The sequence below is a fragment of the Wyeomyia smithii genome, chromosome 3 (genome assembly GCF_029784165.1).
Source record: "Wyeomyia smithii strain HCP4-BCI-WySm-NY-G18 chromosome 3, ASM2978416v1, whole genome shotgun sequence".
NCBI lineage: Eukaryota > Metazoa > Arthropoda > Insecta > Diptera > Culicidae > Wyeomyia > Wyeomyia smithii.
In genome coordinates, this window is record NC_073696.1 from 241,820,535 (window position 1) to 241,845,784 (window position 25,250).

General features: G+C 39.9%; 1 protein-coding gene across 5 annotated transcripts in view; it reads right to left on the reverse strand.

Moving 5' to 3' along the window:
• Nucleotides 1–25,250, reverse strand: part of LOC129730032 (extracellular sulfatase SULF-1 homolog) — a 111,519-nt gene that overhangs the window by 21,265 nt on the left and 65,004 nt on the right. For all 5 annotated transcript variants that reach the window (XM_055689000.1, XM_055688999.1, XM_055689001.1 and 2 more), the window contains exon 4: nt 13,042–14,593. In XM_055689000.1, coding sequence (XP_055544975.1) covers nt 13,042–14,000 — 959 coding nt within the window. In that variant the 5' untranslated portion in view covers nt 14,001–14,593. The remainder of the gene's footprint in view (nt 1–13,041; nt 14,594–25,250) is intronic.

The following is a 25,250-nucleotide window of genomic DNA, read 5'->3' on the forward strand; positions in this document are numbered from 1 at the left end:
TTGTAGAATATTTTTAATCCCTAATACAGCACTATGGGTAAAAATTATACACGGAATTAAAATATGGCAACTTACGCCTTTGGGCAAACACCACATGATAAAAATCGAAAAATGACCTGAAATACGAACTTCAAAGAGGTGACTTCCGGTTTCTGGAAAATAACTTGTTATGGTCGAATACCACTCAGTATGTGTACCTCCGAAATCTGTGCCCAGAAATCGAAAATTAACTTCAGACGCCATTTCTAAACTCAATATGGTGATTTCTAGTTTCCATAAAACAAATTGAGTTAACCAAATTTCACCTCATATGAATACAAATACCCAGCCGCTAACGGAGTCTGTGGAGCACCAGGGCACCCTTCACAGTAATTAGCCCTCACTGCATCACGCGGGTCACTGATGCAGCGGACCCTTCCTTACCCAGCGACTCGTTATAAACAACAAAACTTCACAAAATTCGGCCACCGGCAGCTTCACTTAACGGCATTAACTTAACGGCATTAACTTAACGGCAGTCCTTTCAAAACAAACGCACCGAGCGGAACGGAGGATGTGGAGTATGAGGGCGATTTCAACCTCGACAGCGAATCGCTGCACGGAGGACTTTCTGCTTCTTCTTTAATCCTAAGTTCTCCACAAGGGAATGACGGAAGTCAATAGACTTACCCAAAACATCGCGAAGGCGGCGACTGAAGAAAAATCTTCGCTCCGGTCTCTCGTACGAAGAAGCCAGGAAGCTGGCCCTCCTTCCGACAGAGAAGCTTGCTCAAAAAATCAAGTCGCCGTCAAGTGACAGCGGTCGGATGACTCGGTGTCCCCAAACACCAGTGCTAAGTGTCCACAGCCTAGAAAACTGCGGAAAGGCACTGGTTTGGGGTCATCGGGTCCGAAGCCGCTCCCGACGGCCACATATAGGGGCATGGAGGGAGCTATAAGCCTTGCGGTTACCTCCCTACTCACAACGGACCAGCTTCAGACTGTCCGGACCTCAATCACATTGCTGATCAGGATAATCCGACCAGCAAGCCCAAGTTTACCGGTTGCCATCTAAAAAATGGCTTCCTGCAATTTACCTGTGCCGACACCGGCACAGTGCAGTGGTTTGAAAAGGCGGTACCTTTTCCCGTACTGTGGGAGGGAGCACAGCTTTGTGTATACCACATGGAGGATCTGCCGAAGGCCAGACGCTATGTCGGTTACTTCGCGGACAGTGCGAACTCTCCTGACGAGAAGATTCTTTGTTCACTCCAGAATTAGAACGACCCTTTCTACCAAAATGTGGCGAGTCTGTAACCGCAAATTGGTAAAGATCTCGGTCGAGCTAGTCCTAGATATTGACGAAGAATCGGTCAAACTCATTGAGACTGGAAACCACAAACTGCACTACGATTTCGACAAAGCACGCATCCGAAAGGTAAGCGGAAGGCCGAACATCACAGTCAGGAAAGACTCCGTCGCAACGTCAGGAAAGGTATGTGCGGGCAACTCCTCCGGGAGTGCCCTGCCACCACCAAAACAACGCAACCCCGCGGCTGCTCGGACGGTTCCACTGAAGACTCGCAAGAGTGCGAAGCATCAGTCGCACCTTCCGGAGTCGAAATCCGCCACAGAGTCGACCTTCTGTTGCCACTTGACCGCTGCTACCGAAGCCAAACAGTGAGGAAGAACAACTTCCATCAACCAGCCTAACCGCTGTTGGCAGCCGTCATCCAATACCCGGATCATCTTCCGATCCGGACAAAAACGGCATCCTCGCTGCATAGTGAGCAGCCTTCGCTGCGTGCAAGCGAATCTCCATCACGCAAAAGGCGCTTCGGGTGTTCTTTGCAGGAGATTCGCTAAAGAGCAGCTAGCGGCTGCACTCATCCGGAAGCCGTGGATCAAAGAATCCCAAGTTCTCGGACTTAACGCTCCTAACGGTAGGTTAATCTATTGCGACACGCAGTCCAAACCGACTTACCTATTACAGATTTTATTCAACGCGATGTCGTTGCCGTCACGGTTGAAGTACCGACAACCAGAGGAAAGCAGGAGATGGTTGTCGCGTCGGCCTACTTCCCGGGCGACCAGGGTGATATACCGCTACCCGAAGTTGCTGCGCTCGTGCGGTACTACAAGGCCATCAGCAAGCCGTTTCTGATTGGTTGCGATGCCTACGCCCACCACACGTTCTGGGGCAGCTCGGACACCAACAACAGGGGTGAGTACCTACTTGAATACCTTACTTCGAACGATGTCAATGTATGTAATGCAGGGAATAATTTTATAAACGCTATCAGACAGGAGGTCCTTGATCTCACCCTGTGTAGCGCCTCTATTTCCGAAAGGATTAAAAATTGGCATGTCTCCGATGAACCTAGTTTGTCGGATCACAGACACATTACTTTAACATAAAGGCTAACCCTCTGAAAAGAGAGCTGTTCAGGAATCCTAAGAATACAGATTGGGAATCCTTCAAAGAACACCTGTTCGATTCACGTACTTTCAACTACAGCAACATTTGAAATTCAGTTGACCTGAACTCGGCAGCAAATGATCTTCAAAACAGAGTCATGGATGCTTTTAACGCAAACTGTCCACTTAGTTAGCACTAACACAGCGGTCAGTATGCCGTGACGTACTTTTGTGGAATGATCAACTCAGTGACCTTTGTCAGGAAACTAGGCGGTTGTTCAACATGGCAAAAGTCACGTCTAACTGGGACGACTACAGAGCGTCCCTCACTAAGTGCAACGTCGAGCTTAGCAAGGCTAAACGGAAATCCAGAGTTGGTTTCTGTGAGAGAAACTGCCGGAAGCTACGCGGTTCCAAAAGGCGATGTCCAAAGACTATACTAAAAGTTTAGGACAAGTGAGGAAAGAGGGTGGATGCTTCACTGTCACTACCAAGAACCTCCAATCTTATGAACACCCACTTGCCTGGATCGGCAGAGACCGGAGAACTGGATAGTGATGGGTCGCGGCGGGACGATTCGAGACATATGGCGTCTCGAGAGTCCATCCTGCTGGCCCGTCGACTGTTCATGGAAGCTTCAATAGGTTAGGCTCAAAGCTCATTCGACCCAACAAAGTCTTCAGGTCCAGATGGCATACTACCCATCTTTCTACAAAAATCGGAAGCAGCTATTATGTTCAGAGCTAGCTTTATCCTGGGCCATATTCCGGGTAACTGGCTGAAGGTGAAGGTAGTGTTTATCCCCAAAGCCTGAAGAAAGGGAAAAACCTTACTTAAGACTTCTCATGGTGATGGAGAAAATAATGTATAAATATATCCGTGATGAGTTTCTTAAAGACTCCCCGCTGCATAGGAACCAACATGCCTATCAGAGCGGTAAGTCAACAGAAACTACTCTTCACAGCTTAGTAACGTTGACTGAAAAGCCCCTGAGTTATTAGAGGACGGCGCTATGTGCCTTTCTTGATATTGAAGGGGCCTTCGATAACATGTCCTTTAAGAGAATCGACCACACTTCAAGTAGCTGGACACACACAATGCTCTCTAGCAGAGTGATCACAGCGACCTTGGGAGATTCGTCTGTTACAATGTCGGTGATCAAGGGATGCCCGCAATGAGGAGTTCTCTCGCCCTTGTTATGGTCACTAGTTGTCGACGCACTTCTTAATAAGCTTTCACAGCCTGGTTACGAGGTCATTGGATACGCTCATGATATCGTCCTCATCGTCAGAGGTAAAGATGACGCAACTCTGTCGAGCCGAATACAAGCGGCTCTGGATGCCACCACGTTATGGTGTCTACAGGAGGGTCTAAACATAAAACCCTCAAAAACAGTCCTAATTCCATTCAGTAGACGGAGGAAGATCTCCATCACTCCTCCAACACTGAATGGAGTTAGACTGAGCTTCAGAAATGAAGTCAAATACCTTGGAATTATACTGGATAAGAAACTGAACTGGTCTGCACAACTGGATCATGCCGCTGAGAAAGCGACCTCGGCGATCTGGGCCTGCAGAACTCTGTTCGGAAAGACCTGAGGATTGAAACCAGACTTGGCACCCTGGTCTTACAATACCATTGCTCGACCAAGAATCACCTATGCTGCCCTTGTGTGGTGGCCTAAGGTGAACGAAGTGACTGCCCAAGCCAAACTCAAAAAAGTTCAACGACTTGCATGTCTTTCGGTTACCAGCGCTATGCGAACAACTCCAACTGCAGCCATGGAAGCTATGCTCTGATTACTGCTTACTCTACATCTTCATGTGAAAAAGGAAGCAGGGCTTGGCGCTCTACGGTTGCAAAGGGGGAAAAACAATACTCGAAGGGGACCAAATCGGTCACCTTTGCATACTTAGGGAGTTCAAACTAACTCCACTATTAACTACAGTCTCCGACTGGATGGACGTTAGGACCAACATGGTATTCAGTGATTGAAACAAACCGCTCTATGTTGAACAATGGAGGGCCTAATCTTCCACCTGCACGGGTAGAAATAAAATCTCGAAAACGGGCAAAAGGACTCATGATTTCATGATTTGGATGTATTTTCATGGTATGAATATACACCATGAGTAAAGACTCATGGAATCATGAGCCAATTGTTCGTAACGCACCTCGTGCGTTACTGTTTTGCCGACATCATGAGCAATTTGGATTGAAACCATGATTTACGGGTCATGAAATTTGACTCATTTGGCTCATGAAATCGGGCATTCAATTTATGGAATCTCCCTTTGACTCATGGAACCATGATTGTGATTTATGAAATCATGAAATGCGAGTCATAAAATATAGCATTTGGCTCCGGGAATCGAGTGTTTGATTTATGAATTTTTGCTTTGGCTTATTCTAACCCATGAAATTATGAGCTGAACTCGTGAAATCATGAGTCACGAGTCATGCAATTTAGCATTTGACTCCAGGAATCGGGTGTTCGATTTATGAATTCTTGCTTTGGCTACTGGAACCATGATTTTGATTTATGAAATCATGAGTTGCGAGTCAGAACATATAGCATTTGACTCATGGAATCGGGCGTTCGATTTATGAATTCTTGCTTTGGCTACGGGGAATCGGGTGTTCGATTTATGAGTTCTTGCTTTGGCTACTGGAACCATGATTTTGATTTATGAAATCATGAGTTGCGAGTCTGGACATATAGCATTTGACTCATGGAATCGGGCGTTCGATTTATGAATTCTTGCTTTGGCTTTGGAACCATGATTTTGATTTATGAAATCATGAGTTGCGAGTCAGGACATATAGCATTTGACTCCGGGAATCGGGTGTTCGATTTATGAATTCTTGCTTCGGCTACTGGAACCATGAATTTGATTTATGAAATCATGAGTTGCGAGTCGGGACATATAGCATTTGACTCATAAAATCGGGTGTTCGATTTATAAAACCTTGCTTTGATTTAGGAAACCATGAATTGAACTCATGATTGATTGGGCTAGTTTCATGAAATCATGATTTGTGCGATCCGATTCACGAAATTGCCCAATCCGCACGAGAGTTACAAATAAAATAAGACTTTTTCTTACAATTGTCCCCCGAATGTTTTAAAAATAATATGGAAATAGTTTTTGTACGCGAGTAACCATTACTTTTTATAGAAAAACTTGTGTTAGTTTTCTTACAAAAGACACTAGCGCTATGATTATAAAACAAATTTTTCTTTTATTTTGTCTCTGTGATAATTGAACTAAAATTTATTTATTCTTCTCTGAAGGGTCACAGGCGAAATTATTTCACTTGTGAAACGAAATATTTTTTGCATTAAGTAGTCACGGTGATAATTTGAAGTACAAATGTTATGTTGTCTTAGAATAGTCACTAAGTTATTAAAAGGTACATTTAAATTTTTCTGATAACTTCACGGAGACCTTCATAGGAATAGTTTCCCCTGTTAGTCACTGTGACTTCTGTGAGAGAATATTTGTCAAAAGTTTTGTTCAATAGAATTTGTGACCTTTTGAAAAAAACTTATATGTTATTAATATCGTCGCAGTGATTTGGGTAATCATCTCTTCTAGTATAAATAAATATCAGAAAGAGTGAACATCGGGCTTCAATCAAAAAATGTTACTTATTAGTCACCGTGACTTTTGTAAAGAATATGTCAAATGTTGTTATGAATGTGTGGTCTTTTCAAAAATTTCACGGAATTTTAGTAACTATACTTTTTAATTTAGTTGAAATTAATAAGGTCACATATTTCTTGAAACTAACGTTCGATTAGTCTCAAAAGAGTCCCCGTATTAATTGATGTTTATTGAAGAATAAAGAAATGATCCATAACCGTTATTAAAAGGAATGCATCTTTTTTACGAAAGTCACCAAGAATTGGTGACGAGCACCTAAAGTTTGTTGGCTCTTCAAAATGGAGGCAATGCTTGACGAAAGTAGTACATATATTATAAAATTAAGCCATAATATGATTTAGAAGTTTTCCTTGATAATATTCATATATTTTGTAACAAAATTATAACAAGAGTTATCCATTAACACAGCGGTTCTTAACCTTTTTTTGTCCGCGTACCCCTTGGCGATTTTTCCCAAATCAATTGTACCCCTTGGTTTGTAATGTTCTCGCAGAGTGAGAGAGAGTAGTGGTAGCTCACGTTGTGGTAGTCTAGTTTAGGTTTCAAATTGAACTGTGATTTGTTTGATTGCTACAGTCATGTTTTAGGAGCAAGTTTGAACAACAAATAAAGTATTTTAAAAAAATTCCTTTGTCCGCCATTACTGATTTTTCTTTCGCGTACCCCCTGAAGGCTCTCGCGTACCCCTAGGGGTACGCGTACCCCAGGTTGAGAACCACTGCATTAACAGACAGACGCTTGAAAAAACAATAAATTTCATTTTTAGTGTTTCTAAAATATTTATAATTTTACGAATACTATCTAAAACCTAATTTTTGGGAAGGCGCGCGAAAATTTCAAGGGGTAGGCGACATACTTTCTCCATGAAAATGGGATTGCGTTTGAAAATAGCTTTTGGCATTCATCGCAAATTCAACTTGTTCTTTGTTATTGCTTATATGTACACGTTCAATCATTTCTAAATTTTATCGGCGAAATTAAAAAAAAATGAATGGCAATGTTCGGGAGTTGGTGACGAACTGTATATTTTATTTTAGAACTTTGTCACGAAAAATATTCATGAATGTGTTGATAAAGATACGACTCGCGATGACAACTCAAAACAAAATTAGAAACGTTTCTGCTTTCTCCTATAAATATCACACAGTTGAAAACATGTAAATGCAAAAAATTGTATAAGGCTGTAAGCCCCGCCATTTCGACGCTTTTTCAGCATTCCTGACCATTTACAGAACATTTTTCTAATACGAATATTAATCTTCTCTTAAAGGTCACCAACATGTCATTTGTGCGCACTGGGTGTACATTTAATTTATGAAACTTCACTTTGGTTCATTAAATCTTAATGTCATGATTTATCGATCATGAAACTGAAAATATAATTCATGTGATCTAGCGTTCCACGAATGAAAATAGACATTATATTTGAATTCGTGTTTTGGTTTATGAAGTCAGTAATTTATTTCATGAAACTACAATAAAAATTCATTAAACTTAGGATAAAGTTCATAAACTTTGAATTGGATTCATCACTCTGATAAGTTGGAATTTGATTCATGATTATGAATTATTGAAATTATAATTATAATCGTAAAAGATCTGATTTTGTTCACGGTCTTAGATCCAAACTGTTACGGGTTTGAGGATTTGCGTTTGTAGTAACAAGTTCGACAGTCAGTAATATTATGATTTGCACGGCAAAACAAAGTAAAACATAAATTAATAAGTTTTCTTTGGCAGCTTTTCTGCAGCAGTATTATGCAAAAACCTGCCAAAGACGTTCGATACCCTAATCAATTTATAATAACATTTCAACCATTTTTCTGAAAAAAGTACTGTCAATCTTTATCGATGACATTAGTAAACACAAAATGTTTCTCATCTATTTTTCTTAAATGTCATTTGCATAGCATTGCATTTGCACTTTGCATAGATGTTCTTATGGGCTGAAGATGTCATTTTGTGCTATTATTATTTTTTGTTTTTGGTCACGAATAATTTGGCGGCATCCATAAATTACGTAATACCTATAGGAGGGAGGGGTATATATTTTTTGGCAATACGATTTGTTATATAGGGGAGGGGGAGGTAAGATCAGCGTTACGTAACAAAAAATCCATGGGGAGACTTTCCAAATATGAGCATTTTTATGTGGCGTATTCTTCTACAGCGTTACGTAATTTTATGGGGGGTAGGTTTTGGCGTTACTTTTCGTTACATATGGGAGGGTAGGGGTCCAAAAATTGGGTTTTTAGCGTTACTTAGTTTATGGATGTTGCTACGGCAATTGACGAGACAGGTGCGGTCAGCTGATTTCAGTTAGTTTTCAACTTTTGACAGCCTTAGGTATGTTCAACTTTTGACAGCCTTAGGTATGTTCGGTCGCAACTTGGATGCAACCCGGATCGAAAAGCACGAAAAACAAACGATCGGTTGCTCCAGTATGGTTAGTGACAATTCTTTACCCAATAATAAAATATCACTTTAGATTTTTTTTTTCGGCATTAAAAGATTTTGTGTTTGGTTGTGTTTTGGTTTTGCAACTTGAAAAAACAATTACAAACGTACAAGCAGTGAAACGTCACCCGTGGATTGCCTTATGGATGGTTAAAAAATATTTTTAGAGACAGAACGGTTTGTTTAATCGGTGTGACTTCTTCAAAAAAGTTGCAGATAACAGATTTATCTTACCGATAAAAGTATACACAAAAAAAAATATTTTGCAACACAAAACAAGGAAAACAACTTGTTTTAAAGTTTTTTTCAACTACAAATGGTTTATGGTTGTATACTCCAGTGTTGCTAAACTCGCTCTAAACAAGCATGCGATACTCCAAGTAGTGTTCTCACCGCTACCGAAATCACACACACAATGAAGTACCTCCACCATTCGAACTGTCTCTCGTTCTTTCACACTTCCTTCATTTCACACCACCGGGTGTTGACGCTTGCAAGTTTTCTTCGCTCCCGAAACCATGGACACACACTCCTATTTACGGTCTTATTCGCGTGCACTCCCCTACTCGCGAGCACGATCAGCCAAAAATAATTGTTTCAAGACGCATCGGAATGGCGTGGCGTGATGCAGCGGATCGATTATAGTTAGGTAAACTGTGTAAATGTAGTAAAAGCTGTTCCTATCAGATGCTTAAATGTTTATAAGTTGTCAAAATGTCGCCTCAAATTCTCTCATAAAGCAATATGTTGAACATCATGGACATCCTGAATAGTAGAACTAATGTTTGACGTTGATGGTTGCTTTAAACTGGGCTCCTTCGCATTATTGTGGAAAACATCAACAGGGTCTACTTATAAAAAAGTTGGTCACTCAGTTATTTGTTCCTTGGTGCACATTTAAATTTCGAACTCGTACTGAGACATGAAGATAATATCGAATTTACAATCGTCTATATCAAAGCACACCAACAATTTGATAAAGGTGTAATGTATGAACGACAAAATTTTTACTCTTCAATTGACTATTTAGTTCATCCTTAAAAGGACAATTAGTTTTTTAATTCAATTTAGGATATGATGCTGATCCCATCTCTGTGCTATTCCTGACATTAAAAGCTGTTTTCGGACTAAAAATTTAACGACAGACAGATTTTGATTGCCAACACCCCCGTTTGTGTGTTGGCAAAATACGGCAGTTTTTCACTGGAGGAATTGTCGCTACCGCACATAAGCAGCTTTTTACTAGAAGAGGTAATACCGTTACACTTACCGCTGACGCTGCTACTTCTACCGCTACTGGTACTCGCTATCGCTGCTGCCCGCTACTACATAGTTAGCACCCATCCTTCACTAGTAAACTGATTGCTTTTCAAGACTTTTTAATAAATTTTATTTTATTTCTTGTTATTTTAACACTTTTCAATAACAGTTTTCAATAGTAGGGTAGCGAAAGGCTTCGGCAGGTTTTCTGCACCAATCTTAACCACTGCCGAAGCCGTTCGCTACCTACAATAGTTCAAATAATCAAATTACAATTGTCTGTATTTGGGGGCTCATGCGTGGATAATTTTCAATTGATTGCTACAAAAACGACGGGAATACGTTGGAAACTAAGCGGCTTATAAGCATTAAAAAACACAAATTTTGTCCCCTTTTCCGTTTTTATATTTTCATTTTCACCCCAATGTAGCCGATCTTCCTGAGAAATGTAGTTCTACGTAAAAAAACAAGTCTTTATTACGCTTAACTTCAGTGATGTGTCAAGATAGTTTACAGTTCCAAATTTCCGCTAGCGAAATTTGCCAGAAAACCTGGTTGGAGAACACACAGGTATTTCACCAGTCTGCAGTTTACAGTTCATGCGAAGCGAATACAACCACCACCTAACTGATTGGGGTGCGGGGGTGATAAATGCAACCGAAAGATCAAATCGATCGAGTTACTGCCGCGGCTTGCAGAATTACGTACACACACAGCTGTTTAAATTGAACAGCATTCGTTGGCACAGCCGGCACATTATTTAGTTTTTCGGCAAAATAGGCACGAGTTCTTCTACCGCCTAATTTATCTTTACAGGCGGGACAAATAAGCATTGCCTTCCCTTGTGCGAACAAATCCTTGTGGGCACGACCGTTAATTTCACAACATTGCTAGCCGATGTGACAAAAGGCATCGCAGAAACCGCGGGGCACTGGTTTCAAATCATTAATAGGCAGATGACACTCGCCGCACAGCTTCTAATCCATCAATTCTAGCAGCAATCGTATGTTCTCTGCCACAGTTGTTTCAGTTTCAACCGCACTTGATAATACTGTGTTGAGTAAATTTATGCAACCGGACACTCGTCTTATGTTTTATCAACACATTCACTCGCGAAAACCTTGTTTTGCACATGAAATACGCTAGTCCACCTTCGGTATTAATCACGATTTCTAAACTTGCAATCACTGAATATACCGGCGCACAGTTTGACAGATATGTGTTACGTTTTTAGCAGTCATGAGTCGTATTTATAAAAACGCTCTGAGTAGTTCATGATATTCAGAGTCCAACCCATGGTATCATGAGTCATAACTCAATATTCTATGAGTCCATGCGACAGCGATGTTTCTTGAAAACGCTTTTCATAGCTCATGATATTCGGGGTTGACATCATGATATCATGAGTCATGGGTCATGATTCTGTCGGAAAACAGCATTCATGATTTCATGACCTGAAAGGTCATGAAAACGGGACAATATTTTTACCCGTGTGGCATCGTGAGTTTTTATAGGGATGGCTCGAAAATGGGATCCCTAACGGGATCTGGTATATACAGACCCGGTATCAGGGAAACGATTTCCCTGGGCAAAGGGCCCACCGTTTTTGAAGCAGAGGTGTATGCCATATATATCTGCGCAAAAATATCTCTGAAACGCAACTACAGACAGTCAAGCAGCACTACTAGCACTCAAGTCCGTCAAATGCGCTTCCAAACTTGTTTGGGAATGTACTGAAACTCTACGGGAACTTTCCCGACAGAACTCAGTTTTTTTTCTGTTTTGGGTGCCCGGACATTGCGGAGTCGAGGGTAATGAACACGCTAACTACCTAGCAAGACAGGGATCAGCCCAGCGGTTTATTGGCTTCTAGACGTTTCGGGGTACTTCCAATTCCGCTATCAAAAACGAACTACTAACTTGGGAAAGGCTAGAAATAGCATCCCAATGGCAACTGGTACAGGGTTGTAGACAAGCTAAACAGTTAATCTATCCGAACCCTGAACCCGCCAGAAAGTTACTTAGTGACTTTTTATCATTTAAAGAAAATCGGTGTAGTGTTGAACGACACCTGCCGATTGTGTAAATCTGAACCAGAGAGCTCAGAGCATTTGCTTTGCTCTTGCGAAGCTTTTGCTTATTCTAGGTACAACTTCTTAGGAAGTTACCTTTTAACTCCTAACCAAGTATGGAGCTCTAATCTCAAGCAAGTCATTAGTTTCATCAACTATGTTGTACCTAATTGGGGTACAGGTTTACAAAAAAAACAGTTCTACTCCATGAGCAATCCGTAACCTGTGCACAGCAATCAGGGCCCACCACAAAAGAGAATCAGTAAAAATGTCGCAGTGGCATTTCAGAACCCAGTGCCCTTCAGGCATACAGGATCATGCCTCGCGTCTGTATGCTCTGTGGCCACGTAGAAAATATGACGAATTTTCATAATTTTGACTAACAAAAACATCAAATGTCAGCACAGTTCCTGATTGTGTGCTTGAAAGCCCTACTTGTGCCCTTCAAGAACCTATGATAAAAGCTTGCGGAAAGTTTGCATTTTTGTAGGAAAAAATGATTTAAAATTTCTCAGTTTTTAGCTAATTTTGAATTTTCAGGTAGCTTATTAACGAAATTCTTCGTATATCATAAAAATTTGGCCCAATTAAATATTCATTTGTTTACACTGACGAGTGAGTTTTGTTTTGTTTTTTTTTTTTTTTTAATATTTATAAGTTTAGTTTACGTAGTTAATAGACAGCTCATTGTCATTACAACGCTTTTCTCATATGACAAAATCATCTACAGTAGAAAACCAACAGTTCGATATCAAACCAAAAAATTGGCCGCAACGAAATACATCATTTCATTGCAGCTAGTGATGACCGGAACAATTCAATTCAAACTCTGTTAGGTATTTTGAGATAAATAGTATGACTATAAATTTCTCATCTGAAAGAACATTGAAAATCTAAAACATTTTTTTAAGTTTCTGGTTAAGGAATATTTGTGTTTCTAGTAGGGGAAAATTGTAGTTGAAATAACGAAAATATCATTTTCTAAGAATAGGTTATGTTTCCATTTCAAATTTTATGTATCATTGAGGCTTCTATTAATCACATAAAAAGTTTTATGATCATTTAATGACTAATCAAGTAGAATCAATTAATCCGCGCCTTTATGATATTCTAGATAATAATCTTAATTACAGGCGCTTTCAATCTTAACAGAATTATGCAAACTGGTTTCCCGAGATTTTACTTACTGATGAGTGGTGACATTGAAGAACAGATGGCTGTACTGCGGAGCGGAATCCTCCGGACCGTGTGGCGCCGGAAAACTCATCGTCAGCAGCACCGGCTTCCGGTGGTTCTGATGTTTGCTTTGGCGCAAAAAAGCAATCGAATCGTTAGCGATCAAGTCCGGATAATAATCCTTGCCGTAATCAAAGCCGTGCTTAATCTTCTGTCCGTTCATGTTGATGCTGTAATTGTAATACTTGGAGTTCATGATGAGACCACCCCATTCTCGCCAGCCCGGCGGAATATACGATCCGTTGTACTTGTTCAGGTATTTTCCGAAATAGCCGGTGCGATAGCCGGCGTTCGAGAGGTAGGTCGCAAACGAGCGCGTTTCATGGGTTGTTTGCCAGGTGGTGCTTGAACAGTTGTCGTTATTGGTGAAGACATTGTGGTTGTGCACATACATGCCCGTCAGGATCGACGAGCGCGCGGGACAGCACATTGGAGTGGTAGTGTAGGCGTGACGAAACTCGGCTCCACCCTCACGCAGCAAGCGTAGAGTACGGGGCATGAAATTGAGCGACCCCAACTCGACGTCCTGATCATCGGTCAAAATTAAAATTATGTTTGGTTTCCGTTCTCGTGCCTGTCGTATGATGTCATTAATGGGCGAGTCTTGGGCTAAAATACCTTCAACAACACCACTTTTCTTCACTCGACCACGACCGTCGTGGGGGGCTCGAACTCGCCTAAAAGAAGACCTTCGATGGTGACCTTCGCGATAGTGGTGACGCCTTCTCGACTGGTATGGATTCTGACGGTAGCTACCCAGCTGGAAGTCTTCCTCTACAAACGACGCTAGCGCGGAACCGCCGCCACCTCCAGCACCGGCAGTCACGACACTCACAAAATAAATTACAACAATAAAACCTATTAGCACTAATCTAAATTTAACACACAGCTCGAGCCAACGAAACGCCATCGCGTTTTTTTCCCTTGGGCACACTTGACTTCGCCACGCACTGAGATTTTCTTTGCCCCACGATCGGGACAACACCAGCTGTTGGTGTTGCCTATAAATATCACAGTCACTGGGTACCGACGTTTAAAAGGGCGGTAATAAAGAGAAGAAAAAAAAAACACCAACCGCACGTGGTCACCGGCGTCGTCTTCGCTGGCGGCCTGCTTCTCACCAGACTCCTAAAGCACTACTCCTCGATTTTTACGAGTTATTAAAATATTTCCTCTTCGCTTGCGAGCATTTTCCACTTAATTACATTCATAATAATAATCAACTTGATTAATGGCATTATGTGCGCGACTTCAGCCGTTTACGTCCTGCACCTTCTTCTTGTGCACACCACCACCTTTTAAGTACGGCCTCCTCGTTTCCGCCGCTTGGGATTTATCAAACAAACAATCGCGTCCAACGTGAGCCCATTTATCGGTGCCGATTTGGAGCCGATTATACGTGCATCGACTGTCGGTTGATCTGCCGTTGATGAATATCAGATCTGACGACGGGTTTCTCCTTCGGTCATAGACGACGCAGTGGCATAAATGCTACTGCTGAATCTGTAAAAGTAGAAAACGGAAAGGAAAATATGTTACTCATAGGCTAGAACAGGGACGCAATCACAGGGACGGAGGATTGGAACTAACAAGAATCCGGAAAGCCTATCGATAAATTCTACTTGTTATTGCTCCATAAAAAAGTCTATGAAGAACATCAACATTCCTAATAAAACTGAACATAGTTCCAGTTACTACTCATTCCCATCGAAGAAAAAAAAACTCCCACCCTGGTTGCTGGGGCTTGGAATCGATTCACGCATATGCTGACCAGCAGCGATGCAAATTTGGAGAGCTCTCTCTAGGAATAACTGTACTGCGTATGTGCATATGCAAATCGTTCCACTTCAGCATTGCACTGGTGAAATGAAAAGGTAGAAAAAGCTAAACTGGGATAATCAAATATCACCATAACCGAAGCTGAATCTGAATCATGCATCTTTTGAATGCAGAAAGAAAGTACTTTAAGAGTTGTAATAGAGATGAAAGTCACTTTGAAGTGAAATTGACCAAAACTCTTAGATCGAACATTTCGTACAAAAAGATGTAAAAGACACGCACATTTTAACAATTAGTTTAATTTTTTACAGGTAATCTCAGGATTGTAGGTTTATCAAGCCAAATTGAACCTGCCAATCAATTGTCATGTAAACTAATATAATAGTTGGCTGCAAAAGCTGTATTGAACAAGAATTCTACGCCTGTACAACTTAAAAGAAATAACAACTGACGACTGCCATTATAGGTTTCTTTTGCGGCAATGATAAGAGTTCGTGAATCATAGTCGCCGGTACCCGGTGATTCAACGCCGTTGCTCGATATAGTGTAAAACACCGTCAGGAAGACTGAAGAAGAAAATTTTTATGACATCATGTGATATAAAATAATTACCATAATTTAGTGAAAAATGTGCTTAAATTGCTCCTGGTAGTTTATCTCTATGTATGTTTTGCAATTATGTGAAGATCTTAACTAGTTTCCGGTTTCCGCGCTCTGGTTTGCCCATTCCGAGTACAACCTTAAATTACGCGGAAGTAATTCCTTAGAATTAGCACATAGCTAGTCCAAAATACCTCTAAACTGCGTTCGCTATCTGGGAAACCGATAAATGCGAATGGAAGCGGTCCAAACCTGACCGTTCACCATCCGTTCTCGAAGCAGCGCCGGGGGTCGTATTGTGTAGTACCAGCCCAAATAGTCGACATTCCACCAGTAAAGCGAATGCGGAATTGCTAAACGACCCATCATGATGACGTTTGCAAACGGAAACATTCCCCCGTCCGTTCGCAGCAGTTTCGGAGGGGATGAAACGAAAACTGAAATAGAGATAGAGGAAAGGCCCAGTGCCTAATTTATTCAGTTTCGATCCACTTTAGCGCAGAAATAGCTTGTCCGGTTAGTTACCATTCCGGAGCCGCCTCTAGGTCGTGGACGGAAGTCTGCCACAGCTAACTATGCGCGACGGCCTGTCAAACAGTAGAACATAATATTTGCACATCAGATGGCAAGACACGAAAAGTGGCCGATTCGAAGTGCTAAGCCTTGCGCTACTTTGGGAATGTTTATCGGTTGGTGGTATTGATTTTAACCCTATTAACATGTTCCAATTTACTTTTCCATTGCCGGTAAATTTTAAGTGTGTAAATTTCACTACTGCGACATTTATATTTGTCATTCCGCTCTCCGCAGTCCAGAGCTTTAAAAATTTGAATTCATTAAAAATTCCCCACTTCGTTGAGATCTACATCTCCCTTCTATCAGCGATAGCTGATGACTAACCGTATTGAAAATCTCGCACGTTTTGTTATGCTACATACGAATAACAATAACTATAGTGTTAACTGTCACTTCAAAGCCACTCGACAAACTGTCGACTATCGTTAAGCGGCTAATCCATTTCACACTTAACATGCTCCAGCAATAAACAAAACCATTCCTTGCATAAATATTTCTTTTAATTTGCAAAAACTCAACTGCTGGTGGGTATAAATGAAATTCAAATCCAACTCGACCGACTGCGCAGACGGTCCCCGATCCGATCCGATTCAATCGAGAATGTAGTGATCCGCATGCCGTGATGAATCGCACCGGCACCAAGTGTCAGTAACAATAACAAATCCGAGCCGTCGGCAGAGTGGCTTGAGGTCTCCAATCCTTGCAGTTATTAAATTTCTATCTGGAGGTTCACCGAGTCAAAGTTTGTGGCTCGCGAATGAACAATGTGCAGTTGGGTCCGAAGTGTAAACAGAGCACTCTCACCCTCCTCCTCCCCTTCTCAGCATGCGATGTCGAAAGTGTGGAAAACATAAGCAACGTGAGCTCACGGCGGCGTGACGATGAAGTGTCAAATGATAGCCCGTGTCGCCAGAGTCGAGTCAAGTTTGATAAATTGTGATTTATAGTGGTCAACTTTTTCTGCCGCAGCAGTACATGTTTTCTGCTCACCGGACGCACGGGGCTCGAAGCGTACGCTGGAATGTTCCCCTCCAGCTCCGCACGAGAACCGAAGCAATGAAAATAAAATTATAGAAGGACCCGCGCCGTCTACGGTTGATTTACTAGCTTGATCGGCGATTTGTCTATCACGAAGTGTTAACATTGAGATGCTATTGCATGTTTATCGCCATATGCAAAGCAGACACTGGGAATAAATTAGCCAGTTGTGTGTCGAGAATAGAGCAAAAAAAAAAATCGTGGAATGTTGAAGTAGCACTTTATGCGACTACAGTCTGAAAGGATTCTGGAAATAAATTTTGCGATTACCCGTTTTTCTGTTTCGCTTCGGCAAACTGAGCAATTCCATAAAAAATGTTCCAATTTAAATATATTTATTTCGTTGTCATTTTTGACTTGACTGCGACTTTATACAGAAGTTCTTATGAGCCAAAGATGTAATTTTGAGCCTTTTTTTTGTTTTTATTCACGACTAATTTGTGATAAGGAATTTCAGTGATTAGATCAAGAACGATTTGTTCGGTCGGTGTGACGTCTTTGGCAAAGTTGTAGAGAATAGTTTTGTCTTTCCTAAAAAATGTCAACTGTACAAAAAAGCACTTTCAACAAAAAAAACTACCAAAGCAGTCCGGTACCCTACACGTTCCAGTATGCGATACTTTACAGATTCTACGTTTGGCTGTCGGTGCACGAAGCAAAACCGAGTAGATGAAGAAAGCATTTTCGTTTTCGAGCACAGTTTTTCAAGCACTCCTTCCAGTCGACAAATTTTAGTCCTACTCGCTAGCAGGAACTCGCGACTCTTTTTCAGTCGTTGAGTAGCAATACAAAAGAGTTTTCGCGTGTCGGTGCGTGCTACTCAGGGGAATGAATGAAAACTAGCGAACCTATACATTAGAGAAATAACAAGACACTCACCGTTAAGGCAACTGTCAACATCAAAACGGATAACGGCAATGCAAATCTATACAGCTCGCCCGTTTTGATGTTGACAGTTGCCTTAACGGTGAGTGTCTTGTCATTTCTCTAATGTATAGGTTCGCTAATGAAAACAGAGGAGTATCTCGAAAGCGTGTGTGCAAAAGATTTGAGAAGCGTAGCATATGTCTTGTTCTCAAGTAGAAAGAAAAAGAGAGGATTTATTTCTCGCTCACTTTGCAATGCTGGTACAGAGCAGCCAGCAGATTCAAGCGAAAACCCAACCTTTCCGTCCGAGATGTCCTGGGTCCAACCTGGGAGTGTCGTCTACAACTGTGAATCGAGCTTTGAAACGAGCCGAACTCTCAACTTACAAAAAGGTGGTGACTCCAATTTGTTACGAGAAGCAAAACAAGGCGACCAGACAACGGAAGTAAAAGCTGTACATTAAGATGCTGACGAAGTTTGAAGAAAGTTCATAAAGGTTGCGAAGAAAATTTGCAAAGAAATCTCTCGTGTGGCAGGCCATCTGTTCATGTGGTTTGAAGAGCAACATTTTTATTGCGAAAGAAAAGTACTAGGTCATTGTCAAACGGAACCTGAAGCAAACACGAAAGACAGTTGTCAACGCGATGCAATTCAAGGCTTACTGACGTTCTGCGGTGAACAAAGCGACCATGAAGGCTGTACAAAACTTAATGGAAGGAGTCAAGAGAAAGGTCCGGTAATTCACATTCGCTAAAAAGGAAGCTTGAGTCAATATGTTTTCTTTATTCTGTGCGAATTGAATTTGAAAAAGAAACATGATTTGATGTTTAAAAAAAATTTAAACATTTTTGTTTGACCAATTTTTGTCCGTAACACCTTTTAAGCAAACCACTTTGACCAGTTATTGATTTTATGGTGGCTTCGTATACTACTTTAAGTTATGTGAAAATGTCTGAAAAAACAATTTTTCGGCAAAGTTAAAATTCGTGTATCGAAAAACGATCGTTGAACGACCGGGGAATTTAATAACGAACATTGAAGAAAAAAGACGAAAAAATCGGTTCAGTAATTTTGCTGCAATCGTAAACAAGGCAAAGTCATTTACTGAGAAACACCGTTCCGAGATAAACGCGTATAAAATTTCATTCCATGTTTTTTTTTTTAAGTTCAATTCGCACGCTTCCCAATTGCTCAGATCTTTATGAAAATTTGTAAAAATCTTCTCAAGAAGTTGCACTTTATGATAATGCACTAATTTTTGTTTTCTAGTTTTTGAAAACTAAATAGGTATATAACCCCTTAAAGGAAAGCTGCAAACAACGAGCAACCAAGCACAAACTTAACTGTACAGCTAACGAACATATTCTACTGCCTGTTCTATCAATTTACTTACAGAATTGGTATTCAATTATAATGAACAAATAAATAAATATTAATTCTCCTCATCAGTGGTTTCGAAAAAAGTTGTTTTTCCTCAATTTTTGTGGTGAGTACTTGCGTATTTCAATTATCTTTAGAACGAATGTAAATTTGGATATTGTTACTGAAATAATCTTCGACTGGAATTGATGTTTAACACAACAGCTTTCGGTATTTCGTCTTGCATTCTAGTTAAATGCGTTGAATGCTATTCACCCATCGCCGACGTTCCGATACTTTTATGGAACCATCCTCAGGGCCTACTATTGGACCAATGGACAAATTTACCTCACACAACATTGAAAAAAAAAAACACTCACACGAAAATGATAACTAACAAGTTAAAACCATTTGGGCAAAAATAAAACAATCGGGTCGTAGGATTAGGTCAAACCTCGGATGAAACGATGGACTATCCTGACGAAAAACTGTCACTTAATTTGAAGTGGAATTTAAAAATGTCTCTGGTAATTCTGATGCAGATTAGCAGGATAAGATGATCCTCGACGGATGTTTTCTGGAAGTCCCTCGAGTTTTTTTTTTTTTTTCATAAATTGTGTTAATCTGACCGGTGGTCCACTAAAAGACGTGACCCATCCAAGGTAGTTTTACACTACACTGAATTCTGTTTTTACGCGACTTTTTTTTACGTGGTTTTATTTTACACGAATTTTTATGCGATTTTCTCGCAACTTCGCGATTTTTTTACGCGTTTTCCTTGAAATTACGCGATATGTGACATGGGAAATATTGTTTATGAGCCAAGATGTAACACACACACACATACATACACACACATACATACACACATATACACACACACACTTAGAGGCCATCCACATACCACCTGGACAGATTTTTAACGATTTTGACGATTTTTAGTGAAAATACTATCAAGTGATACACTTCGCCTCCAACTTTGTAACCTTAAGCAGTATTTTTTTGTAATTATTCACGCTAATCCAGCGCAAGCTGCCGTGGAGATCGTTAATAGGCCTTCCTTTTTGGTTTGCTTAAACAATTTTTTTTTCTCCAAATTTACGTTTGAATAAATACAAAAGATTATTTTTCTGTGTCGCTGTGTCAAAAAAAAATAAATAAATAAAAAAGCCTCCTACGACTGATTGAGAGTTTTTAAAGAAAAAAATCTCTTCAATTGTTAATGGTAGATTCCTAACCAAAAGTAAGAATAACTTTCATCAAAAATTGAAAATACAATTGACCGTGTTTTAGCAAATATGCAATTTATTTCAAGAATGTAAGAAAAACAAACTGTTATAGATATAAATAAAAAAATAAATCTAATTCGGTATGAGAGAGTAAGATGAATAAAATAATTGAATTGTGCATAAAAATAAAATAAAAAAAACAAAGCAAACAAAAAGAAAATTAACAGAAAAAATGGTACTTCATTGAATATTCCACACAAGTATACTGAAGGTATAGTAAAATAATTGCAGAAAATAGCAAAAACAATAAACAAAGTGCAAATACCGTAAAAGTTAAATTGTAGTACAGTTAAAAGTAATGTAATAGTAAGAGTGAAAAGAGAATAGAAGTAATAAAAGTAAGAGTAGAGAAAAAGCGAAGTAAAAATTAGGTAAAAGAAAAGTATTATGTAAAAGTAATGTAAAAGAAATTTAAAAAAAAGTAAAAGTAGAATAAAAATAGATTAAAAGTAAAGTTAGATAAGATAAGGTAAAAATAAATTGAATAAGAAATTGAATTAATGTGAAAGTAATGTAAAAGTTGGGTAAAAGTAGAGTAAAGCAAAATGAAAGACAGAGTAAAGGTAAAGGAAAGGTGAAGTAAAGCCAAGTTACAGTCAAGTAGAAGTAAAATGAAAGTAAAGTAAGAATAAAATAAAAGTTAGGGTGAATCCCCATTGAATCCAAAAATGGCCGACTTCGAGTCACCACTTCGAATTTTTAAAAGCACAAGACTCGGAAATACTCATTGCGTTCCCTATGAAAATTCTATTTTATGTTTGCTTCACCACAGCAAACATAAAATAGCATTTTCACAGGGAACTCAATAACTATTTCCGAGCCGAGTCGAAGTCGGAGTCGGCCATTTTTGGATTCAATGAGGTTTCACCTTAAGTGAAAGTAAGGCCAAAGTCAAGTAAAAATGAAGTAAGAGTAAAACAACTAAAGTAAAAGTAAAGTATGAATAAAGAAAAATTAAGGCAAAAGTAAAGTATAATCAAAGAAAAAGTAAGGTAAAAGTTAAGTAACAATAAAGTAGAAATAAAAGAGGAGTCAAGTAGTCAAGCATCTTGACATCAAGAAAAATTCACGTAGAAGCAAAGCACAAATAAAGGAAAAATGAAATAAAAATGAAGTAAAAGTAAGGTAAAAAAGAAGTGAAAGCCTAGTAAATACCTAGTAAAAGTCAAGTAAAAGTAAAATAAAGTAAAAATCCAATAAGTCAAGTCCAATCGAACCCCGGATAACAGAGTCTCCGGATAATCGAGTCCGACCACATAAATGTCATAAATGTCATAGGTGTCATAAATATCATAAATGTCATAAACATTAAAATGTCATTATAAATGGTACGACATAGATATCAAAAATGTTTTCAAAATGCTGAAATTGCCAAAACTGCCAAAAATGTTTTTTAATATAGGGGGCTTGTTAGTAGCTTGAGTGTTTAGGATAAATAATAGTAAATAATGTGGCCAATCACAAATGGTGACTCCTCAACACAGTTAGAAATTTGTAATTTCAGTTGTTAGGATTTGTTTGCTTTCGCAATTAGGACTTATCATTCGTAGGAATTTAAACCTACTTGTCAAAACTGTCAAAACTGTCAACAATGTCATAAATGTTATAAATTCTCTAAAGAGAAAAAAAGAAAAAATAGTCAAAAATAGCAATACATGATGTCAAACGTCAAAAAATATCGAAATGATAGAAATGTACGAAATGAAGAAAAAATTGGAAAATGTCTAAAATGTTAATTATTTGAAAAATGCCAGAAATTTCTAATAGTAAAAAATATCATACAAGGCCATTGTGTGAAAAATAATAAAAATCTTCAAAATATCACGAAGGTAAAAATAAATATCTAGTAGAAATATCGAAAAAAAGTTCGTAAAATAACCAAATAAAATCAAAACACATTAGGGTAAATATAATACTTTGCTTTCCACAAACATTCTGCCTAGCTGTAAACATCGACTGCACCCATCAGGCTTTTCCAAAACAAACGATGCTGCCCAGCAATACCCACCGGCCGATTGCAGTTAAGAATGAACAAAGATTGTTGACAGCAGAAAAAAAAGAGCACTTGTGACACATAAATACCCAGCCTTGCCAGAATTCAGGTCACTGCACCACCACCAAACGGTAAGTAGTAGTAGGTGGCACTCTGTCTCGTAGTAAGCAGCAATCAGCACGGTTCCCGTTGTTGTCATTTGACACTCCCACACTTTCCGGGGCGATGCAGATTACGAGAGCTACGGGTGAAAGTGGAAGTCACGCCCGCCCAGCAGTCATTATCCGTCGTACATTGGGGTCACATTTCTGCGGGCTGGCCTGTTGAATGTGCTCTGATTTCGCAAGTTTATTTGTTTAAGCGTGCTGATCTTAAAGTTCATCAACGAAACAAACAGCCTCAGTAGAAACGTAGAGTATGATCAATAAACACATTGCGTTAGTAGCAGTTTCTACTTTATGCACGTTGCAGAACTTCGCTTTTGTTGCCAATTGTTTCGAGTTTCCGTCAATTTTTTTGAGACAAACCACAAAGACTTTAATGATAATTATAAAGATTATGCCTCCGATTGTTTGTTGTTATTGTACAAACAGAGCCGCTAAGTTTGGTGGTAGCGAAATCAACTCTCGCATTTAACACCTCGTTACGAGCTGCCATTTCTTCCGTTTCGTTGATTACGCGCGCGTTTTCCGATTCATCTTTCCGCCGTTGTTGCCGGCTACCGGTTTCCCGGGTACTACACTCCGCTTGCTTTTTGGTTCGGGGAGAGTTGTTTCCATTTTTAGGAACTTTCTAGCTACGTCGTAGTAATCAGGGAGATCATAATTTGTCCCTTCTTGTCACTCCAGGCCCCCACCCCAAGCCATCAGTCAGCTATCGGAAGTCGCTGCTCGTTGCGAGAGTCAAGTCCGAAGAATTTCAATAATTCAACGCCTTGGTTCCATTAACACGCCGGTGTGTCACTTTGAGCAGTGCGAATAACTGTCACTTGCTAACGACTTTATAAGACGTACATAAATTATCCAATCTGTGCCAGTCTCCAGCGACAGCAAGAAACAAGAGCTAGAATAACAACAACAACAGCAATTGTAATCGAGCATCTCCTGCGAACAATTGAATATCCTCCAACGTTCGTTTCAGTTAGACGACGGTGACAGAACTGTTTTCAAGATTAATATACTGATTGGCATCCAAGCGGAACGAGTTGAACCCTCACCGAAAAATGTCCGCAATAAATTCTGAGTTGATTAAATTCAGAACCAGCGTCGTAAACAATTTTTGCCGTTTTACCTATTTTCGTCTTTTTTACGGTTTTAAGATCTCTTCCTGCTTGCTGCTATTTTCGCAATTACACAGCTCATGATGGCACAGGACAAACAGTACGACTTTATGGTTTAGCCTTTCCCTCGGCTGCTGATGTCAGTCATGCAAATGATTGCATTAACTCTCACTTTTGTTTCAGTCAATGTTTATCACAAACATACCCACAAATGGCATCAGCGCTGCTGCTGCTGCACGCGGTCACAGTTGATTGATTCGGGAAGTCTTGTGCCTCCTACTGATGACGTTCTTTGCACATGCTAATGAGCGATAATTTACGTAAATTTATTTATAAGGCGTTTGCTGGGAGCTCACAATACCTACCGCAGTCTAATGACGCTCTAAATTGAATTTCGCGACCTTTGTCTGCCGAGAGCTAACGTTCGTTGATGCTGTTCGACTGACGGGGAAGGAATATCGACTGGAAAGTCGCTCTATCAGAGGTCCTGGTTAACGGTGAATTGCTGGGCAGAATTACATTATTTGTTTAAGTATAAATCACGTATTTTTAATTTTCTGCGATTCCAATGTCTTGCAAACATCTAATAACTAAATTTTGTTCTAATTTTTAAGACGATTGATGCTTCAGATAAACTGGTTTTATTGGTCTCAGTTTTTGAAATAATTGAATTAATTTTAAAATGAAGGGGTTATGATCGATTGACGCAGAAAGCTCGTGAATCTGGTAGGAAATGACTAAGATATAAACGCTCCAGACCTCACACATTTTTGGATTTTTAAATCTCATTTTTCATCCGTACCTCTCTGTAACACACATTCCTTAATCAAAACACACACAAAAAGGAACTTTAATGGATTACATATATTAAGATTAGAAATCGATCAGAAAACCCTGCCGTGGTTCGCCCACAACCGAACACAGAAGCCGCCCCCTCTCCGTCCAAGGACAACCAGCATATCTTGCTTCATCATCATTGCATTCCAATGTGTACAGAAAACTAATTTCAAATATTGCACACGGCGAAAGGTTTATAAATTAACTCGTGAAATCACCACCCCGTCCGGCGGTTGAAACTTATATCGTCCCTGCTAGTATGCCAACGTTGGATAATATTTATGTTCGATGATTGAATGCCGTAAATTACGACCTGTTGTGCTGCCCTTTGGTCTTCTAGCAGCTAGTTTTATGACCACACATACACACACACACCTGTGTGTGGCTGAGGGAAGCGGTTATTAGCAGTCGATAATTGCTGGTCACAGTTCTTGCGGTTCGCACTTGCTGAAGTGTGATAGCATACAATTATACAATTATGCAATCAATTTCCATAAACTGATTTGTCTAGTAATGTTGTAACGAAAAGGCTCGCTGCTTTTC